Source organism: Bos taurus, chromosome 25 (assembly GCF_002263795.3).
Source record: "Bos taurus isolate L1 Dominette 01449 registration number 42190680 breed Hereford chromosome 25, ARS-UCD2.0, whole genome shotgun sequence".
NCBI lineage: Eukaryota > Metazoa > Chordata > Mammalia > Artiodactyla > Bovidae > Bos > Bos taurus.
The window spans coordinates 27145888-27169087 of record NC_037352.1 but is presented as its reverse complement, the minus strand read 5'-3'; the positions used below and the strand labels follow the sequence as shown (position 1 = coordinate 27169087).

Sequence of the window (23200 nt, the reverse complement as noted above, 5' to 3'; positions counted from 1 at the left end):
CATAGGGTCTCAAAGAATCAGACACAACTGAAGCAACTTAGCACAGACACAGACAGCCCACTTCAACAAAAATCCCTCTCCCTGGAGCCTGCCTTCCATTCAAGTCCTATCCCAGTTCTGACTAATCTCTTACCTGTTCCTTACACTCAGCAGGCTCCAGCCATGCTGACCTTCTGTTGATTTGTTTCTTCTCCGTCATGGAAACTTTGCACTTGCTCTTTCCTGGTGATGGAACCCATCACCCTAAATTTGCCCATGATGTTTTCTGTTCTTTCACATCTCCGCTCAAATCTTGCTGTTTCTATTGCTGCATAATAAATGACCACAAACTTAACATCTTGAAAACAACATCTATTTCTTATACTATGGTTCTGTAGGTTCAGAAGTCCAGGCTCTGACTGGGCTTCTACTTAGTGTCTCACAAGGCTGAAGTCAAGGTCTTGCCCAATGTGAGCTTTTATCTGGAGGCTCTGGCATAGAATCCACTTCCAGACTCACCTGGGGGTATTAACAGAATTCCGTTCCATTTGCCTGTAGTACTAAGGTCCCTGTTTCTTTGTAGGCTGTCAGCCAGAGGTTTGTTCTCAGTTTCTATAGGCTGTCTATATTCCCTGGCTAGGAGCTCTTCCCTCTTCAAGGTCAGCAATGGTGCATTGAGTCCTCCTGCTTCAAATTTCTCTGACTTCTGTCTTCCTCTTCTGTAGCTAGCTGGAGAAGCTTCTCAGCTTTTAAGAGCTCATATGATTACATTTGGCCCATATGAATAATTCAGGACAATCTCCCTGTCTCAACTGATTGGTGAACTTAATTACATCTACAAAGTCCTTTTTGGCACATAACATTCATAGAGATTAGGGCATGGAATCTTTGGGGGCCATTATTCTCCTTACCACAGTTCACCTTCTAGGCCTCAAAGGTGCACATCTGTCCCACAAGCAAAATGCATTTACTTCCTCCCAAGGTCCCTAAAAGTCTCATCCCATGGCAGCATCAAGTCAGAGTAAAAAAAAAAAAAAAAAAAAATCTCATAAATCTCATCAAACCAAAAGTCCCAAATCTCATTATCTAAATTAGATGCAGATGAGGCTCTGGGTATAATCCATTCTGGAGTACAATTCCTCCCATCTGTGGACCTATGAATCTAAAAAAAAAAACAAGTCATGGGAACTCCCATGGCAGTCCAGCGCTTAAGACTCTGTGCTTCCAATGCAGGGGGCTTAGGTTCAATCCCTGATTGGGGAATGAATATCTCACATGTTGTGCCATGCCACCAAAAAAGAAAAAGAATGAAACAAGTCATGTACTCCAACATGCAATCCTAGGACATGCATTTTTTGTTGTTTAGTCTCTAAGTTGTGTCCCACTCTTTTTCAACCCCATGGACTGTAGCCTGCCAGGCTCCTGTCCATGAGATTTCCCAGACAAGAGTACTGGAGTGTGCTGCCATTTCCTTCTCCAGGGGATCTTCCTGACCCAGGGATTGAACCTGTGTCTCCTGCACTGGCAGGCAAATTCTTTACCACTGAGCCACCAGGGAAGCCCGGGAATTGCATCAGGTGATAGAAATAGACATTCTGGTTAAAAAAGAGGAGAAATGGAAAGCAAAAAGGAGTGACTAATCCAAAGCAATTTCAAAAACCAGCTGAGCAAATTTCTTTAGCTTTCCAGGCCTAAAAACAATCCTCCATGGTTTTATTCTGCTTTCTGAGCTGTCAGTTCTGCTCTTTGAATTAGTCACCTTCCCTAAGAAGCCATTCCTGACTATCTTTTAGAACAGCCCCTGTAATTTTTTGTCACAACACACTGATTAATTTTTTAATAACACATATCCTGGTTTGGAGATGTCTTGACTGTTTGTTTATTTTTACTATTTATTTGTTCATTTTATTTATTTGCCTGAGCCAGGTCTTAGTTGTAGCCCAAGGGACCTTCCTTGCATCATGCGGAATCTTTCTTTGCTGGGGATTAGCTCCAGAGCGCATGGTGCCAGTAGTTGTGGCTTGCAGGCTTAGTTGCTCTGAAGCATGTAGAATTTTAGTTCCTTGATTGGGGATTGAACTCATGCCCCCTGCCTTGGAATTGCAGACTTAACCACTGGACCACCCAGGAAGTCCCACAAAGATGAGTTTTAATGAAACTTTGTGGCTTAAGGGTCTTGTCAGTTGCATCTTTCACTGGTTAAAAATTTGGATCAGGGAATTCCCTGGGACTCTTCACTCACAATGCAGGGAGCACAGGTTCAATCCCTGGTAGGGGAACTAAGATCCTGTATTCTGCACAGCAGAGCCAAAAATGCATTTTTTTTTTTAATCATTTGCCTGGAGTTTCTATATTCTCTTCCATTTCTGCTTAAAAAGTGGCCAATTATTTTCTGAGTCATTTTTCTTATAGTAACTTGTCAGATGCACCCAACAGCAACCAGGGCATGCTACTAATATTCTCTTTCCCCATTTTTTGGCCTAAATCTCTAAACTCAGTTGGACATTATTTGTACTCTTAGTTCTATTTCCAGCTTACAGTTTAAACAAATGCTTCACCATTACATAACACACATCACCATCTTTGCAACTTCCAATGCTAGTTTCCTCACCAGCCAGCCACTGTCCAGATCCAAAGTTAATGACACACAACTCAGGTTTTTCTTTTTATTGTAGCAACGTCTCACTTCTGGGTACTAGTTCTGTAACAGCTGAACTAGACTTATGATAATTTGGTAAAAACCAACCTCCAAATATCAGTGGCTTCCAGCAGGAGAAGTTTCTCATTTACATCACACCTCATTTTACAGGTGAGCTACAGATCAGCTTCATGTCCTGTTAATTCTGGGGTCCAGGCTGAAGAAGTCTTCATCTGGCAATTGACAGGTTCGTGGCAGAGGAAAAAGAGATGGGAAACTGCCAGACTACTCACTGGTGCTTAAAGCTTCTACTTGGAAGTGGTGTCTTAATATCTACTCAGATTCCAAAGCATGTTATATAGCCAAGCCTATTGTAAGTGGGCATGAATGTATAATCCTCCTCACGTGAGGGGCCCAATAGGAAGAACAGCATATATGTGGAACAGCAATATAATCTACTACAGGGCTGTACCAGAAACGTCAATCACTGAGTTCATCCATTCTTCCTTCACACACACTGTGCGGACGCATTTTGAACCTTGTAACATCTCTCATACATCCTGTGTATGCGCTAAGTCACTTCAGTCGTGTTCAACTCTTTGCGACCCTATGAACTGTAGCCCACCAGGTTCCTCTGTCCCTGGGATTCTCCAGGCATACACCTTGGTCAAGGGTAAAATCTTGACTCAAGGTAAACAATTCCCAAGTAGGTCAATGTAGCCTGACCTAAACCAATCAGGTCTCTTTTCTTAAGAATCTGAACCATGAAATATTCAGTGGGTGAGGAATAAGTGGAGAAGGCTGCAGCTGAAAGGTTGTGATACAAGATGGATTTGGAAAAGCCACAATTCACGCAGACGGTGTTCCTTAAAAGTTGGGCTGACAGCACCCAACTTTTCAGTGAAAAAATTTTCCCATAGCCCCTCACTCAGGTTGGTTTCCCTCACAGAAGGGGTATACACAAGGGAACTTGTAAAAGCTCCAGTGCCTGGGTCCACTTGCCTACTAGGTCTGCTCCAAACCTGCCACTCACCTGTTCAGAAACCTTCCATGGGTCCCCACAGCCCATCGGAAAAATTCAAATTACTGAACCCGCCATCCGAGCCCTTGCTCGGCCGTCTAGCCAACTCTTCTGAGAAGTTCTGGATGGCGTCCTGAGACAAGTAAGCAGCCTCTCGGGGGTGGCGCTGTCCAGCACTGCCAAGCAGAAGGCACATGCCCTACGTGGACACCCAGCTGCGTAGACGTGGCAATCTCCGCGTCGGTTTGACAGTCTCTGTCAGATCCCGGTAGGCGCCACGGGTTGCAACTTCAGTTGATTCTGAAGGCAGAAAAGTGAGAGAGTGGATAAAGGCGACCAACAGGACAGGATTCCGCTGAAGAAGCAGGCCGTAGGGGAAGAGATGGAGAGTGGAGAATCATGGAAGCCCAGAGTCCAAATCAGTCTTCTACTGAGGCAGCATCCATCCGGTCTCGCAGTTTCCCCATTGGGTGGACATCTAGAGTGTTTGCACGCTGCTAAAAACGAGGGCTTCTTCCTGCAGGCGTCTAGTTTCTTCTGTACACGGGACACAGGACCTCAAGCAGGACTAACGCGTAGGTACACTCCCGGAATCTCTAGCAGCCGCAAGTTCCGGCTGCTAGGGGGCGGGACCCGGCCACGCCTTCTCACGTGAGGTCCTGAGCCCCTACCCTCACGGGTCTCTCCCAGGCCAGCCCCCTTCCGCCTTATTAGGCGTTTGATCACGCCCCTTGCGCTGTGTGATCCAATCGCTTTTCGGTGCGACTGAGGTCTCGCTCTGAGGCCCCGCCCACACCTAATTGCAGTTTAATTCCGGATGCTCACTCCTTCAGGACGCCCTGCGGACCAATCCTGATGCTCTTCAGGAACAACATTTAGGTCCGCTGGCCAATCCGAACGGTCCGTTTTCCAAGTGTCAGCCCGGCCAACCCCTCAGCCACGCCCCGTAAGCTCGGTACCAAGTGTACCCCTCGGACCTGGCGCAGGCCCCGCGCAACCGCCGCTTCCGGGCCACAGGGAGGCGCTGCAGGAGGGCGCCCAGCTTCGGGAGGAAGCCGGGCAGGTCCGATCGCACGCCACTGCGGCCCAATCCCGGCCCCTGGTCCCTCCCCCAGCCCGGTTCCAGGAGCTGGGTCCGAGTCTGCACCAACTTCCACTGGCCCATCCCTTCCTTGGCTCGCGTCGCCCCGGCGCCCACGTGTGTACCCCATACTTGGCGGCCGAAGCAAACGATACAGCTGGGCAGCCAGGAGCAGCAGCGGCAACCAGTGGGATCGAAGGTGGGATGGGACAAGGCGGCTGGAACCCCGCCCCCAAACCTTGGTCAGGGGTCAGGCCCTCCCCCATTCCTACCAGGCTTCGGAGGCAGGAGCCCTGAAACCAAGTTTCTGGAAACAGGCGCTACATCCAGCTCCAGAAACCAGGCATGGGTCTTGGAACTTTTAGAAATTTCGAGCTGGAGTCTGGAACTCAGGTGAATCATAGAAACTCGGCTCCTCGGCCTCCTCTATCCGCTTCAGCCACAAGACCCCTGAGAAACAAGGTGTGGGCTGATTCTGAGTGCCTCCCTCTCTAATCTGAACTCTTATATAAAAGGCAATGCCACACCAAGTGGGGAGAGGGAGCGGTGGGCGGGTGACTGGGAGATTGGCACTGACATATATACACTATTGTTTTGGGGTTTTGTTCAGTTGTTCAGTCGGGTCTAACTCTTTGCACCCCATGGACTGCAGCACGCCAGGCTTCCCGGTCACTATTGTTACACTATTGTTACTATGTATAAAATAACTAAGAGAACCTACTGCATAGCTCAGGAAACCCTATTCTTTGCTCTGTAGTGACCTTAAATGGGAAAGAAATCTAAAACAGAGGGGATAAACGTACACATACAGCTGATTCACTTTGCTGTACAGTATAACATTGTAAAGCAACTATATTCCAATAAAAATTAATTTAAAAAATAAATAGGGACTTCCCTTGGTCCAGTGGTTAAGAATCCGCCTGCCAATGCAGGAAACACGGGTTTGATCCCTGGTCTGGGAAGATCCCACATGCTTCGGGGCAACTAAGCCCTGGCACCCTGGAGCCTGTGCTCCACAAGAGAAGCCCCAGAGAGAAGCCGGTGCACCACAGCTAGAGAGTAGCCCCTGCTCATGGCAACTAGAGAAAGCCTAGGAGCAGCAACAAAGACCCAGCACAGTCAAAAATAAGTAAATTAAATAAATGAATACAAAGAAAAGAAAAGGCAATGCTTTTTTCTGAGCACAAGGCCTGGCCTGTTGAACCCTCTGCCTGGCAATCTCTTCACTGATTCTTCCTGTAACTAGCCATTGGACTCCCTGCTTCCCATTGGACTCAAATATGGCCACCTCTGGGACAGGCCCTTCCTTGTCCACTGTATCCAAAGGAACAGACTCAGTTCCTTTTTCAGAGTGCCTCTCCTGCTTGGCCTCAGGAATGCCCCTTCTTCTTGGCCTCAGGAATGCCCATAGACGCCACACACACATCCCTCTGTGTCTCAGCCTGGCCTGGCTCAGCCTCACTGTTTTGGGCTTAGGTCCTCACAATGCTCTTTCCCCAGGGACAGTACTGAGCCACATGTGGGTGTCATCTCTTCCAGGCCCCATCCATTTTCATGGGAGAGTAGAAGGGCGCTGCCAGCCTGGCGTGGTCACCTGAGACAGTCTGATTTGAGTCTGCCTGGGCTGGGTCTGTCCCCCAGGGTGGCGGGGAGGTGAGCAGGCTGGATACCTGAAGGCCCTGGACCAAACTTTTCAAGGACACGCGTGCACAGGGGAATCTCCAAGGTTTTTGTTTTTTTTTTTTAATTTCTTACAAAACTACATGTCTCTGCCAAACAGGACACTGCAGGCCTGCCCCCAGGCACTGTGACCCAGGGGTGAGGCCCCCATGGATGAGTGGCTGCCGACCCCAGAAGAACTGTCTGCCCCTCTGCACAAGGCCACTGTGAGGAAGGGGTCTGGCTGGAGGCTCTGTCCAGCCCACCCCCAGCTGCTGGGAGAGAAGGCAGACCCTGGGTCCCTGGTGCTCTTAGTGTCTGCAAGGGAAGGCGGCAGAAGAGGGTCTGAGAGGAGAAAAGGCTGGGGTCGGGTATGGGGCAGGCCAGGGGGCAGGCCCACGGTATTTCACCAAGAATATGCGGCGCTGTCAAACCAACGTGGAGATGACAATGATGACCACCAGAATGAGGACAGTGATGGACAGACAGATGGCAATAAAGACTTTCTTCTGTGGGAGAGGAAGCAGGGTAGGGGGGGTGGGTGTCAGGGAAACTCAGGAGTGGAGGGAGGGCCACCCGGGGGGAGGGGTGGCGGGGGGAAGGGCGGAGGCTCACCTTGCGCACCTTCTTCTGGTTCTCCAGGGCCACCTTGACATGTTCCTGCCCACGTTCCACATAGTCTGCTGAGCTCAGAATGTTCTTCTCAATCCGGTTGATCATCTCCCCCTGCTCGGAAGAGGAGGCGGTTCAGGCAGGAAGGAATGACTGGGGGCGGAAGGCCCAGCAGCTCCTCTGCCCACCCCATCCAGAGGACTGAAGGACACTCCTGGCAGAAAACGGTGCACTAAGGAAGAGGTGGGGACAGGACCGCATGTGACAGAAGTCCACACGCCTGGGGATGGCTTCCAGGCTCCCTCCTACCGTATGCTCCCTTCTGTCCTGCACCCTCGCCCCATACAATTTCTACTCGCAGTGCTGGCTGGGAGCGGAGCACCTTGAATGGCTCATATGTTTTCACAGAGGGTGATCTTTTGTCCCCTCGCAAACCTGTCTGAAGTCCCTTGTTCTTTAGGCCTGGCTCCCAGCTGCTGGGAAGCCCTCCCTATCGCTGCCTCCTCACAGTACCACCAGCCTTCAGATCCTGGACTCCTACAGAGTGAAATCTCTCCCCCAGGACTCCCAGCTGCAAAAGGGCACTGGGGTCAGCTCCTCCCAGATGGACCTGGAAGCTCCCTTTATCATGAGATAAGGGCCGGGGGAAGAATACCACCTCCCACCCCACCCTTGTCTACATTTTAGGAGGCAGGCCCCTCTAGGGGGCAACTGAAGAGCTCTTAAGTGTACAAGAATGGATTCTGTTGCTGGAGGAGGAGCCAGGGTTGGGGCCATACGTGGTGTGGGCTGCAGTTCAAGGGATGGGGTACAAGGTATAAAGCAGTAATTATTGGAGTAGCTACTGAGGAGGATGAAATCTGGGAACACAGCTAAGGATAGAAGTAAGGGCCAGTCTGGAGGGTAACAAAAGCCTTGGTGAAAGAGGCTAAGGGTGGAAGCAGGCTGACAGTCATGACATGCTCTCACATCTGGGGACTGGATCGAGCCCAGCCAGCAGCCTCAGGCACCCACCTGCATCTCCACTTCAGTGGCTAAAAAAGTGAAAATCTCATGAAGTTCACGGATACTGCGCTCCAGCTGCTGGATCTCGCTGTGCCGGGCCGAGATCTCATTTAGGGCCTGTCGAGTCACTTGTGTATCCTTCAGTATCTGCAGAGTGGACAGGAGTGATGGGACAGGTCACAAGGAAATCAGCAGCACGTTTAGAAGTTCCTGTTCAGCTCTGGGGCAGCCCTCGGGCCTAGAACTGGGGCCCAGGCCCTAATGAGGGATGCCAGGCAGGCTAATATGTTCCCTTCTGGGCCTCAGGATTCCCTCCATGAAAAAGGGCCAGGAGGGCTTCCCTGGTGGCTCAGTGGTAAAGAACCCACCTGCTAATGCATGAGATACCAGTTCGATCCCTGATGGAAGAAGATCCCACCTGCTGCGGAGCAGCTAAGCCCGTGTGCCACAACTACTGAGCCTGTGCTCTAGAGCCCCAGAACCACAACTACTGAGCTCACGGGCTGTAGGGCCTGTGCTCCACAACAAAAGAAGCCATTGCAAGGAGAAGCCCATGCACCGCAACTGGAGAACAGCCCCTGCTTGCTGCAACTAGAGAAAAGCCTGCACAGCAACAAAGACCCAGCACAGCTAAAAATAAATAAATAAATAATTTTTTAAAAAAAGGACTCAGAGAGGATGGGGGGCCCAGCAGAGAGAGGCTGGTGGGGGCCACTCACATTGGACACAAACACCTCGCTCTGCCCACTGTCCAGCATCTGCTCCAGCTCCTTGTCAGACACCATTCCAGCATTTGCTGTGAAGGAAAAGGCCAGGCTCAGAGCTGGTTGGGTCAGCTGACCCTGTGTGCCGGGCACCACAATGGGCACCACAACTCACTGATCTTCAGCTGCCTCCGAATCCGCTCCACGTTCTTCTCCCGGTATTCAGACTGCATTAAGTTGCACTTGTTGATGAGCTCCACAAATTGCTGGGACAGGACCCCGTGCTAAGGAGGGAGAAGAGAAGCTGGGGACCCCTGGGCAGATCCCTGCCTGGTCTGGGCCTCAGCAGCCCCTTGGGTACAATGAGCAAAGAGCATGAGCTCAGAGGTACCTGTGGCCTTGACCTCTTTGAAAGGCTCCCGTGGTCTCTCAAAGTAAAAGCCATAGCCTTTCCCAGGGCCTACAAGGCCCTACAGGACCCACCCCTTCCCACCTTCCCTCTCTCATTTTATGTCCCCACACTGTCTCCCTCTCTCCTTCCCTCCAGCCACAGTGGGCTCCTGACTCCTCCCTGATCAGAACACAGCCCCACGTCAGGCCTCTGCAGTTGCCAGTTCTTCAGCCCAGAATGCTCAGGCCCCACAGAAGCCTGGAAGTCTTTGTTCCAGTGTCACCTTTGGAAGTTTTCTCCACCTTGTTGGAATCTGCCTTCTCCCGCTGTTCTCAATCCCTCTTCTCTTTTCCCTTAATACTTCTATGTTCTACAATAATTGACTGATTTATTATGGTGACTCTCTCTCCCCACTGGAATGAAATCTCCATGAGGATAGAGATCATTTGTTGACAGCTGTTTCCTAAACAGCTAGAAAAGGGTCTGGCATACAGTAGGCCCTCAAAGAATATTAGTGGAATGCTGGCTGAACACCACCCTCCCTGCTTAGACTAAAGGTGTGCCAGGATACCTGGCAGTCAGCTGATTGCCCAGATTTTGCAGGCCCACCTGGGCACTCAGCCTCTCACACAATGACTACCACAAGCCCCTCACCCCTCACCCCCCGGAAATGCCTTCCCTGCTTGTCCATTTTCCTGATGTCTAAAATCTGCTCATTCCTTGGAGTTCCTTTTTTCCAGGACACATCTGCTATCCTGGGTTCAGCTGCACCCTTTCAAGATGCCCAAATTGTAGGGGGGGCAGTTCTTGAGGCACCAACCTACTGTGTTCCCCTCTTTGTTTGGCAAAGTAATAAAGCTACTCTTTCCTTCTCTTCCATTAAAAAAAAAAAAAAAAAAAGCCCAAATTGTTCAATCTTCAATCTGGGATCTTTGCTGAGTTCTGGGCCCACCTACTCCACCTCTGATCTCCAAGAACTCCAAACCATGCCTCTCTGGGCACCCAGAGGATACTGCTCAGACCATTTCAAATCTCCTTATTAAGATGATGATACTGTGGCCTTCCCCCAACACACACACCAGGGAAGTTCCTCTTTCTAACTTCTTGAATTCTGTCCTTGGGGCAGAGGATGTCCCCATCACATGGGTAGGGAACCACCTAGTCACTTGACTGCACCCTCTTTTTCCCTGGGCAGAGTCATTAACTACCAAGTCCTACCTGAGTAATGTCTTTGTCATCTATGCAAGCTTAACTCCCCATCTTGGCTTCTAGAAAGTATATCTCCTACAGCCAAGCCCAGATCATGTCTGGGGTCTCAGCAACTTCTCACTGAATGGAGGAGAAGAAGGCAAGGTGTTATAATGGATTGGAAGTCAGAAGACCCGGGTTCTTGACCTTGAGGTAAATCCTTTTTTTATCTCTGAGCCTTAGTTTCCTCATTTGGAAAATCATCAGGTTGGATTTAATGATCTCTAAGAGCCCTGCCTTCTTACATCTGCCATCTAATGATCTACTGAACACTTGCTGAAATGTCCTACTTCTGGGAATAATGAACCCACCTGGGTTTTTCTCATTCTTGTGTTGACGGAGTTATAATTCTCATCAGCTTCCTCCTTCTGGGGCTCTATGGCTATGGAAAGACACAAAAGTATTGGTAGAGGAGGGGGTTTGACCTCTGGCTTCTGAAATTCATTTGGGGACTGGGACCCAGCCACCCAGCCATACAATAGAGATACAATATCTCCACGGGGCTTTTTTTTTTTTTTTTTTTTTTAATAAAATTCATCATAAAATGACTACTTCTGAGCCTCTGACAGGCAAAAGTATATTTTTCTTTGCAATAAATACATCAGAGAATTCCCACATGTTTGGAGAAGGTTCCTAACAAAACCCACATCTTCCCGCCCAAAGAATACACACTGGGCAGCAAGAATTGTAGGAGTACAGATGATCCTTGCACAACTGTGTGGGTCCACTTATACCCAACTTTTAAGAAAATAAATGCATACTACAGTACTACACAATCCACAGTTGCATGAATCCACCCTTGCAGAACCTGGGATGTGGAAGGCAGACTATACAGTTATATGTAGATAATGACCTGAAGGTAGCAACGCTAACCTCTGCCTTGGACAAAGATCAAATGGAAATGGTTTCATTATAAATAAGGGAACCTGAGAGGCAGGCATATGCTGTGGAAAGAACTTTGGACTGGAAGCCAGGAGATGGAGATTCTAGACTTTGGCCTGCTGTGTGACCTGGATATATATCACTGGCCTCTCTGGACCACACACTCCCCAGATATACCAGGAGTTGGGCAGGATCAGAGGAAAGTATCTGGCTGAGGTCCTAGGAGCTCACCCTTCAGCTGCGCGCGGATGTCCCTCCCTAGCTGTTTGATCTCGTCGCGCAGGTTCTGCAGGTCCTGCTTCATGCCTAAACAAGAGAAAGCCATGATGCCCAAATAGCAACCTCTACCTCAACAAATCTCCCTGGCCACCACCTGTGTGGAACTACAACCCCCACAAGCCCTCTGGTTGAGCATGCGTTCTGCACCCAGGGTTTCACTCACTCTCCTCGGGAAGGGGCGTGGCCAGGATGGTGACCTGCTGCTTCTCCAACTCTCGGACTTTATTCTCTAGCTTGACGATAGTCTGCCGAATTGTCCGAACCTGGGGACGATGACCGAGAGGGCTGAGGGAGATATGGGGGGTGCTCCAGGCTGCTCTGCTTCTCGGGCCCTCCAGCCCCCTCGTGAATCCTGGCTGAGATTCCAGCCTCTTACCTTCTGGAAGAACTCATCGTCCGGGCTCCCCAGCCGTGCAGTACCCGGGTGTACCACCAGCGCGACTCGCTCCTTGTCTTCATCGTCCGAGCTGTCATCCCCCTGCCAGGGCCGGGGTCACTGGCATCACTTCCTTGCTACTGCTCTCCCCCAGCAGAACTCACGGGCTTCCGGGACTTACCTTCCTACCCCACAGTCATCCCTCCCGGCCCCGAGGACCAGGAGTCCTGCATTCCGGCAGACGCCATCCCGTCCACCCGGCCCCAACCCTGCTGCGCCAAATTCTCACCTGCCTCAGCTCGTGGGTCCTGTCCCGCATGGCGGCCCGAGATCCCTCTCGCCGGCGCCGGAGCCCGGCGGGCCTCAAGATTCTAAGTTTGGAACTCCCGTACCCAACTCACACTCTGACACTCCCCTCCGCCCTCACCCTGCAGACCCCAAACCCTCCCCCAAGAGTCGCTAGAGGCTCTGTCCCTGGCACCATTCACAGTTTCAAAGGGAAGGAGCCGACCTCGGGGACCCCCAAGATTCCACAGGTTGGAATTCCCTTTTCTTTCCCCCCCCCGCCCTCTCCTGTAGCCTCGGCCCCGCCCCCTCTGGAAAGACTGGAGCATGCGCACCGGATCGCGTCTCTTCCCCACCCCAGGGAAAGGCTGAGGTCGGAAGCCGCAGCGCCCCGAACGGAAGCGAAATTGCCAGGACGTGAGAACCCGCCCCCTTTGCCGGAACTATCGCATCTTCCAGCGGAAATCTAGTTGCCAAAACGGGTGGGAATGCGTCATTGGTACGTGATCTGTGAGGCCCCCTCATCTCGCATCACACCATAGTACAACCCCCCCGCTCGCGTCATGTGACCAGCCTGGTCCCAGTCTCAGACCACAGAACGTGACGCTTCGACTGTCACATGTCTCGGCCCTGTCAACTCCATCTCCGGAACACCTATCTCCCCACGACGTCCTCGGCACCCCGCGCCCGAGATACCTCCCTTCAGAACCCCCGCGAGGCGGGGAGGGGGCGCTGACTACCCCCAGAGACAGTGGGTGGTAGGACCCAAGCTGAATCCGGCTTCCTTTCTTTTGGGTCTGCGAGTGTGGGCAGACTGACGACTTCGAATTTGGAGCTGTCAACATCATGAGACCTTGAAATTCAGAAAAGAATAAGATCCAGCGTCAGAGAATTGCAAGGTTTTGTAGGCAGAGCATCTGGGGGTGGGAAGTGACCTCACCCGAGGCGGAACTCTCTTCTCCCGCATACTCCTGGCACAGTTTCTGACAGGTGGGCGGCTGGCTGGCGCCCGGCTTGAACACTGCAGTCCCGCTGCACGCACCACCTTCAAGCAGGGCATTTCAGGGCAGCTCGGGCTAAGAAAACGGTCTGTTACATTGAGCAGCATGTCACTTAGACAACCCCCTCCCCAGACCCCCACCTTGCACTGGGGTATACCCTCTGGAACCCACAAAAATATTCCATATTGTCGTGGCCTGTGAGTTACTAAAGTGAGGGCATGATTGTGGACAGAGGAGCCTGGAGGGTTACAGTCCATGGGGTCACAAAGAGTCGGACACGACTGAGTGACTAACACACACAAACTGTAGCCCACCAGGCTCCTCTGTCCATACAATTTTCCAGGCAAGAATACCAGAGCGGGTTGCCATTTCCTCCTCCAGGGGATCTTCCCAACCCAGGGATCGAACCAGCATCTCTTGTGTCTCCTTCACTGGCAGGCAGATTCTTTACCACTGAACCAACTGGGAAACCCAGCACATGTTAGGCCCTCAGTAAATATTTGTTGATAGAGTCTTAGCCTCTTATATAACTGAAGATGAAACTTATGGTTCCCTAGTCTTCTCTTTTATGCTTCAGGGTGTTGGTAACACTTCCCTAACCCTAACCCTGTAGACATTCATTCATTCAGTGGATATTTATTGTATGGTCCAGACACTGTTTTAGGGCCAGAGATATATCAGGGCAGACAAGAATGCCTTGCCCTTTTGGAACCCACTTTCTATAGAAGGAAACCCCAAAGTCATTCAGTGAGTCTCAGAATAGCTGAGAGGAATATTAGTTTTCCTGGATCCCAGGATGTCAACAGCCGGGGTGTCTCTGCCAGGGATTCCATGCTGCTACTCCTCCAGGGTCTTTCTTCCCCTCTTCATCTCCTGAGCCCCACCATGCACCAGATCCTTGCCAACTCCTGCCCATCTCTCATGTCTTCACTTGGATCTGACATACCATGTATTTTGCTAATTTGTGTTATCTATTGTCTGCCTCCACCCCTCCTCTCCACCCTACTAGAATGTAAGCTCCAAGAGGCCAGGGATTTTCACCTTAATTATTCACTACCATGTTCCCAGCGCCTGCAACACTGCCTGGCACATAGTAGCTGATTAATGAATACTCATGAAGGAATGAATTTTTTTTTTTTTTTAACCACACCATGCAGCTTGAGGTATCTTAATTCCTCAACCAGGGATGGAACCCAGATCCTTGGCAGTGAAGCACAGAGTCCTGACCACTGGGCTGCCAGAGAATTCCCAATTTCTTTTTTTTTTTTTTTAATTAATTTATTTGACTGTATCAGGTATTAGTTCCAGCACTTGAGATCTTCTCTATGTCATGGAGGATGTTCTGTTGTGGTGCATGGACTCTCTAGTTGTAGCGTTTGGGCTTCTCTTCTGGTTCTTTGGAGGGCTCCAGAGTTTGCGGGCTCAGGAGTTGCCTCACGCGGGCTTAGTTGCCCCACAGCATGTGGGTTCTTAAGTCCCCAGTCAGGGTTCGAACCTGTGTCCCCTGCATGGCAGGGTGGATTTTTAACCACTCAACTACCATGGAAGTCTACCCAATTTCTTTTTACTTGACATTTACTTAGCATTTACTGTATGCCAGGCACCAATATAAGTACTTAATAAAAGCTTACTCATTTCAGCCTTATGTACATTCTGTGAGATTGGTACTGTATTACTGTCCTCATTTTACAGAGGAGGAGGCTAAGACACAGAGGCAGTAAGTAACTTGCCCAAAGTTACACACTAGCAAATATGAGAGCCAGGATTTGGAACCAGAGAGGAAGCTCCAGACTCTATGCTCTTAACCAGTACACTATGATCCAAGAAAAACACGAGCCAGGAGTGGCTCCCTGTGTCCCACCCACCCCTGGGGGACTTGCTGCCACCTATTAATGCTCTACTTTGGATCATCTGGTGGGGAGGTGGGGGCCAACAGCAAGATGAGTCTCTTCCCTTCCCCCATCATGAGTCTCTCTCCCACATCTGTTGGGTGGGAACAGTCTGCTAGGGAGGTTGTTGGTCCTCTTCTCATTCCCTATATACTGTCTTCCCAAGAGCCAAGGGCTTTCCTAGTGGCTCAGACAGTAAAGAATCTGCCTGCAATGCAGGAAACCTGGGTTCGATCCCTGGGTTGGGAATATCCCCTGGAGAAGGATATGGCTACCAGTTCAGTGTTCTTGCTGGGAATATTCCATGGACAGAGGAGCCAGGCAGGCTACAGTCCATGGGGTTGCAAAAAGTTGGACATGACTAAAAGACTAAGCACACATACACACCGAGAACCAAAGATATCCATGCATGGGTCACATAGGGCTTCTGTGCACCCTCAAATGTCTCTGAGGCTGGTTTTGTACCGAAACCCCAAGGGCTACAGAGATGAAGCCCCACCACTCTCTCCTCATGATGTGTCTTGAGCCTGACCTTAATCACACCCTAGAACGCCACCTGGGAACCTCTTGTCTCTCATGGCTTTAATCGACATCCATATTTGGCTCCCAAATCCATATCTCTAGCCCCCAATTTTCTCCGAAGCTCTAGACCTCTGAATCCACTTGCCTTCTGGACATCCCCTCCTGGAGTTCCATGAATGTCTTAAACTCACCATGTTCCAAACACCACACATCGTCTCCCCTGAGAATCTCCTAAATTAACTTCTTGTTCCTCCTGTTTCCTTTCCGTGTGGATGACACCAGGTCACCTGTGCCATAACCTTGGCCTGGAACTTCATTCTGAAGGTGATGCATCACACAGCTGGTTAGGATAACCCCCAGAGAAATTCTAGGAAAAAAAATGGACAAAATTCTTTATAACTCAGAATGAGGAAGGCCTTTCTAACTACAACTCAAAATTTAGAAACTACACTGAATAGTCTATAATTACCTATAAGGAAAGAGAATCTGGAAAAAACAGACATATATATGTATAATTGAATCACTTTGTTGTACAGCTGAAACTAACACAACATTGTAAATCAAACTTCAATTAAAAAACAAAAGTACATTAGAAAGTGAAAGTCGCTCAATCATGTCCGACTCTTTTTGACCCCATGGACTACACAGTCCATGGAATTCTGCAGGCCAGAATACTGGAAAGTGGGTAGCCTTTCCCTTCTTCAGGGGATCTTCCCAACCCAGGGGTCGAACCCAGGTCTTCCACATTGCAGGGAGATTCTTTACCAGCTAAGCCACAATGGATATAAAAAATTCAGAAAATGTAAAATAGAAGATTAATATATTTGTCTACATGAAAAAGTTTTACATGGCAAAAAAATGAAAGCACAATCAAAAGACAAATTGGGAAAATAATATTTGCAATTCTTATCATACACAAAGGGCTAATCTCCCTACTATTTAAAGAGCTCCATGTAGTGATAAGAAAGACCAACAGTTCAATAAAAAAATAACAGCCAGAGAACATGACAGATCACAAAAAAAGACAATAAAGACTTAAATATGCAGATGTTCATTTTTGCATGTAAGAGAAGTGAAAATTAAGATAATACTGAGATATATTACATTAACAACATTTTTTTTTTTCTTTTTTGGCTGGAATGCCAAAGTTTGTGGGATCCCAGATCCCTAACCAGGAATGGAACCCATGCCCCTGCAGAGGAAGCACAGAGTCTTAACCACTGGACCTCCAGGGAAGTCTAACAAAATTCATGTTTGGCAACCCAGTCTTTTGGCAAAACTGTGGGGAAACAGGGACTTTCACGTGTTGATGGGGCGTGCAAAATGATACAACCTAGACCATATTTTATGTCAAAATTCTGAGTGCATATACTGTTTGTTTTCTTTAATATTTGTTTATTTGGCTGAGGTGGGTCTTCATTGGGACATGCAAAATCTTTTGTGTCATGTGGGATGTAATTCCCTGACCAAGGATCAAACCTGGGCCCCCTGCATTGGGAGTGCAGAGTGTTGGCCACTGGACCACCAGGGAAGTCCTCGTATACTGTTTCTGAATTCTGAATGCATGTATTGTTTCTCCAGATTCTAAGGACAGCTGGGTGGTTTTTCTGCTGGTCTCATCTTAGATTTTTCAAATAGCAACAATCAACTTGTACTTTGGCTGGAGTTAGGTGGCCCATGATGACCTTTCTCACGTTTACATGTCTGGGACCTAAGCTCTGATGGTCCAGTTGACCAACACGGCTGAACCACACACTCTCTCTGTGTGGTATTTCAACCTGGGTTTCTTCAGAGTATAGTGGCCTCAGAGTTCCAAGAGGGTGCGAGTAGAAGCTGCAAGGTCTCTTGAGGCCTTGCTCAGAAGTTGCACACTACTGGCATCATATTTTTAAGTTTTAAGTCCATAAGGGCTGCAAAGGGTGAGGAAATGGAATTTTAAGTCACCAGATCTGCATCTGTGTAAAATGACACATACATACATCAATGCTATTCATTGGGTATTGTTTGCAATACATCAGAAACTTGTCCATTAGTGGGTATGCAGCCATCAAAAAGAATGAAGGCATTCATTGTGTATAAATGTGAAAACGTTTCAAAACATGTTTTTAATTAAAATGTTAGAATGAATGTATCATGCTACTGTTGTATAAGAGAAAAAGTGTATGTGTGAGTGTGTGTGTGTGTGTGCCTGTAGGTATTTTTCCTGTAACCTCGTAAAGAAATCTTAGAATGTTGCATAAGCCAAAAAAGGTGGCTCCTATGGGTAGAGAGTACAATTGTTAGAGTAAGAATTTTTACAGTAAAATTTTAATATAATTTAGATTTTTGAACCATGTGAAAGTATCATTTATTTTAAACAATTATATCAAAGAAAGAATGGTAAAGGGATACCTGTGAGTAATTTTAAGCAAGCTTGGGCTGCTCTAACAAAGTACCATGTACTCTGTGGCTTAAACAATAGATATTTCTCACAGCTGTGGAGGCTGGAAAGTCCACGGTGAAGGTGCCAATAGATTCAGTCCTTGGTAAGGGCTCTCTTCCTGGCTTGTACTCACCGTGTCTTCACATGGCAGAAACAGAAAGTTCTGCTGTCTCTTCCTTTGCTTATAAGGTCACTAATCCTATCAGAGGCTCCACTCTCATGACCTGATCTAAATCTGCTTACCTCCCAAAGGCCTCACCTCCTGCTACCATTACATTAGGAATTGGGGCTTCAACATATGAATTTGGGGAGTGGGGGGACACAGACATCCAGCCCACAATAGAATACCATGATCAAACTTTCATTTTATGGAGATATCCTCTGGTGGCAAGGTGTAAGGCCAGTACACCCTACACAAGGTACCCCACAAAAGGGCTAGCAGCATGCAGATACCATGTAGTCCATATTTGAATATTTGTTACAACAATTATCTGACAGAAGGAGGCAGAGTGTTGTGAGAAAGGGACACCTTTATCTAACTGCCCGAGGGTGCAGTAAGTGTTGACTTTTGCCCTCCCTGCATGAAGGTTGATTGGGAGATCAGTTATGAGTCAGGCCCAAAATAGTGAGGCCTACACTGAAGCCTGGAGATAGGGATGGAACATGTACTAAAGAGAGAGAATCCAGAGGGACTTCCCTGGTAGTCCAGTGGCCAAGACTCCAGGTTCCCAATGCAGCGGAGCTGGGTTTGATTCCTGGTCAGGGAACTAGGTCTCACACACTGCAACTAGGATCCCAGTGCAGCCAAATACATAAATAAAAATAAACATTTAAAAAAGAGAGAGACAGAATCCATCAGACTTGAAGGGAAGGTGAGATAGGAGGAGGGTCCTACATCACTCCTGAGTCTCTGGCTCTGGCTGAATGTGGAGGCAAGTTGGAGGGAATAAGAGAAATACCTTAAAATAAACTGCCATTATAAATCATAGCAACAAACTGTTAGGAAATGGAAAAACACCATTTGCAGAAATATATCATGCCTAAAAATAATCTTTTAAAAATATGTTAATGACCTTGGAACTTCCCTGACAGTCCAGTGGTTTAAAAATTTGCCTTTAATAGAGGATGTGGGTTCGATCCCTGGTCTTGGAGCTCAGAGCCCACATGCCTCGAAGCAAAAACCAAAACATTAAATACATGCAATATTGTAACAAATTCAATAAAGACTTTAAAAATGGTCCACATCAAAAAAATCCTTTAAAAAATAATATATTAAGGGCCTTTATGAGAGAAAATTTTTTAACTTTATTTGAAAGACTTTAAAGATGTCCGAAACTAGTGGCTAGATATACCATGTACCAGGATAGGAGGAGACAATATTGTAATGCCCAAAATACATCTACAAAGTCAGTACCATGCTCTAGTCTCTACGGCATGACGTTGACTCTGGTTTTGATGGAGAAAAGGGCTAGAAAGAGCCCCCTGGGAGGCATTTACCAGTTGATGAGAAGAATGTTTCAACACTCCACAATTTCTGCCTGGATTGAATCCCTGCTCTTGTCTTGAGTAAGTTACTTAAACTTTTTGCTTCAGTTTCCTTATCTGTAGAAACAATATTAACAGTAACTCCAGATGGTTATCATGAAGATTAAATGAATTAACACAAATGAAACACTTAAACAGGGACTTTCCTGGTGGTACAGCGGGTAACACTCCACACTTCCAATGCAGGGAGCGTGAGTATGGTCCTCGGTCAGGGATGCACAGTGCAGCCAAAAGATTTAAAAACAAAACCGCTTAAGCTTAGCTTGACACACGATAAGAACTATGTAAGTGATCAACATTATATTCACTTTCAGATTCAGGATGATTTGAACAGGTAGTGTAAACAGCATGTAGAGGGATGTGGACCAAATTCCAGAGGCCTAATGAACATAAGGGCTTCCCCGGTGGCTCAGCAGTAAATAATCCATCTGCAATGCAGGAGGTGCAGGAGATGCAGTTTTGATCCCTGGGTCGGGAAGTTCTCCCCGAGTGCAGCATGGCAACCCACTCCAGTATTCTTGCCTGGAGAATCCTATGGACAGAGGAGCCTGGTGGGCTACAGTCCATAGGGTTGCAAAGAGTCAGACACAACTGAAGCGACAGCACACAGGCAATGAGTATAACCTGAGTGCTGGATCTGAAGGGGTGGAGGAACAGGGAAGGCCACACACCAGAATAACAGTGCTATTCCACATCTGCTTGAGTTGAGATCTTTCAAATTTACAAATGGCTTCCATGCTCATTTTCTCAGTAAATCCTCATGTTGCGCCTAAAGGGTGAGGATTGGAGCCCATTTTACAGATCTGGAAAATAGGGCTTAGAGAAATTAAGTAACCAGCTCCATGTGGACAGGTTGATGTTTGTTTTGCCCTCCTCTGTGTCTTTAGCCACAGAGCATAGTCCTGGCACAAACAGCAGTGAAAGTGAAAGTCACTCGGTCGTATCCAACTCTTTTCGACCCCATGGACAATAGAGGCCAGAATATTGGAGTGGGTAGCTGTTCCCTTCTCCAGGGGATCTTCCCAACTCAGGGATTGAACCCAGGTCTCCCACATTGCAGGTGGATTCTTTACTAGCTGCGCCACAGGGAAGCCCAAGAATACTGGAGTGGGTAGCCTATCTCTTCTCCAGTGGATCTTCCCAATCCAGGAATCAAACTGGGGTCTCCTGCATTGCAGGTGGATTCTTTACCAACTGAGCTATCAGGAAAGCTCTTGGCACAAACAGCAGGGTCTCAATAAATACTGGTTCATGTATGAATAGGTCAAATGGTTATTTCTTCTTCTGTTTCTGAGCAAGCAGGTGCATTATGTCCTATCCCAGGTACCATGGGGAGGCAGAAATTAATCAGATGGAGTCCTTCAATATGAGGTACCCAGAGCCCAATAGGCTGATAAGTCTCTGAGTCTCCCTTGAAGGACAGGTGCTCTGGGAAGTAACTCAGGCCCATGGCAAAAATAAACCTTTGTTGTATTATGTCATTCAGATTTGGGAGATGTTTGTTGTGTAGCATAATCTAGCCTTAACATTGCTTATCTGATATACCATAGTTCCCAAACTTGACTGAAAATAAGAATTGCCAAAGGTCCGTGCTAAAAACCCAGATCTACTGACTCAGAATTTCTGAGGAAGAGACCTGGTCATCTGTGTATGTAACAAGCTGCTCTCCAGCTTCAGGAGTGTCAAGAAAGACTCCTGCAGCTACACTTGGAAGGAAGAGTAGGAATTAGAACTGGGGATGGGAAAGGGAAGGGTATTCCAAGAGTCGGGAATAACATGAAGAAAGGCATAGAGGTGGGGAGACATGGGGAGTAGCTTGGGACTGGAATCAGATACATGGGGGATGCTAAAGTGGAAAGTAAGGTGAGGAAGTCTGGATTTTATCTCATCAGCAACGGGGAACAGGCGAGGTTTTCAGAGCAGGAGGTGACCTGGTGACACTGATGCTCTAGAAAGGCCACTTAGGCAGAGAGGCTGGTGTGTGGTCCAGGCAACCCACCTCACAGGGGAATTGAGTAGACTTAAGTGATCATGGATATGTTGAGGTCACAATCACTGACCCATGACAGAGACTATCACTGTCATCACATCGTGTGTGCCTGTGTCCATCCATAGAACCACGGCCAGGTCTGAGTTGTGCATCTTTCATGCATTCACTCATTTAATCAATATTTAGTTTCTTTTTAAAATTTTTGACTGTGCCACACAGCATATGAGATCTTAGTTCTCTGACCAGGAATCAAACCTGCATTGTACACCCGCTGCATTGTAAGTGCAGAGTCTTAACCACTGGACTACCAACAAAGTCCCTGGTGGGTTTTTTTCTTCATTTAATGAATATTTATTGAGCACCTACTGTGTGCCAGGTACCATAGTGTAATTAGAGAACCAGCAATGGACAAAACAAGCAAAAATCCCTGTCTTGAAGACCTAAATAGGTATTTTTCCAACAAGGATACATAAATAGCCAACAGATACATGAAAACATGCTTAATGCTGCTAATCATCAGGGAAAATGTAAATCAAAACCACCATGAGAAATCATCTCACACCACTCAGAATGGTATCATAAAAAAAAAAAAAAAACCACACACAAATGACAGCTGTTGGTGAGGATGTGGAGAAAAGGGAATCCTCTTACACCACTGATAGGAATGTAAATTGTTTCAGCCACTAAGGAAAACATTATGGAGGTTTCTCAAAAAACTAAAAATAGAACTACCTTCAGTTCAGTTCAGTTCAGTCTATCAGTCATGTCCGACTCTTTTCGACCCCATGAATCGCAGCACGCCAGGCCTCCCTGTCCATCACCAACTCCTGGAGTTCACTCACACCATGTCCATCGAGTCAGTGATGCCATCCAGCCATCTCATCCTCTGTCATCCCCTTCTCCTCCTGCCCCCAATCCTTCCCAGCATCAGAGTCTTTTCCAATGAGTCAACTCTTCGCATGAGGTGGCCAAAGTACTGGAGTTTCAGCTTTAGCATCATTCCTTCCAAAGAAATCCCAGGGCTGATCTCTTTCAGAATGGACTGGTTGGATCTCCTTGCAGTCCAGGGGATTCTCAAGAGTCTTCTTCAACACCACAGTTCAAAAGCATCAATTCTTTGGCGCTCAGCCTTCTTCACAGTCCAACTCTCACATCCATACATGACCACTGGAAAAACCATAGCCTTGACTACACGGACCTTTGTTGGCAAAGTAATGTCTCTGCTTTTGAATATGCTATCTAGGTTGGTCATAACTTTCCTTCCAAGGAGTAAGTGTCTTTTAATTTCATGGCTGCAGTCACAATCTGCAGTCATTTTGGAGCCCCCCAAAATAAAGTCTGACACTATTTCCACTGTTTCCCCATCTATTTCCCATGAAGTGATGGGACCAGATCCCATGATCTTTGTTTTCTGAATGTTGAGCTTTAAGCCAACTTTTTCACTCTCCACTTTCACTTTCATCAAGAGGCTTTTGAGTTCCTCTTCACTTTCTGCCATAAGGGTGGTGTCATCTGCATATCTGAGGTTATTGATATTTTTCCCAGCAATCTTGATTCCAGCTCGTGCTTCTTCCAGCCCAGAGTTTCTCATGATGTACTTTGCATATAAGTTAAATAAGATGACCCAGCAATTCCATTCCCTGGTATATAGCCAAAAAAAAAAAAGAAAAA

General features: G+C 47.8%; 1 protein-coding gene and 1 long non-coding RNA gene across 7 annotated transcripts in view; one reads left to right on the top strand and one right to left on the bottom strand.

Annotated features, from left to right (window-relative positions):
• STX4 (syntaxin 4) overlaps positions 1 to 12462 on the bottom strand; it is an 18413-nt gene extending 5951 nt beyond the window's left edge. For 3 of the 6 annotated variants that reach the window (XR_009492789.1, XR_240015.4, XR_240016.4), the window contains exons 1-10: positions 12165 to 12462; positions 11876 to 11977; positions 11663 to 11762; positions 11452 to 11526; positions 10650 to 10720; positions 8875 to 8983; positions 8715 to 8791; positions 8005 to 8142; positions 6994 to 7104; positions 3651 to 3938 (exon numbers count right to left, since the gene is read on the bottom strand). Coding sequence is in view for 3 of the 6 variants with exons in the window: in NM_001035064.1 (NP_001030236.1) it covers positions 6807 to 6887; positions 6994 to 7104; positions 8005 to 8142; positions 8715 to 8791; positions 8875 to 8983; positions 10650 to 10720; positions 11452 to 11526; positions 11663 to 11762; positions 11876 to 11977; positions 12165 to 12194 (894 nt within the window). In the remaining 3 variants the exon portion in view is untranslated. 6 annotated transcript variants of the gene reach the window in all.
• On the top strand, positions 8983 to 23200 carry LOC132343899 (uncharacterized). The gene is made up of 2 exons (XR_009492926.1): positions 8983 to 10491; positions 12455 to 23200. It is a non-coding gene; the product is annotated as an uncharacterized lncRNA (long non-coding RNA).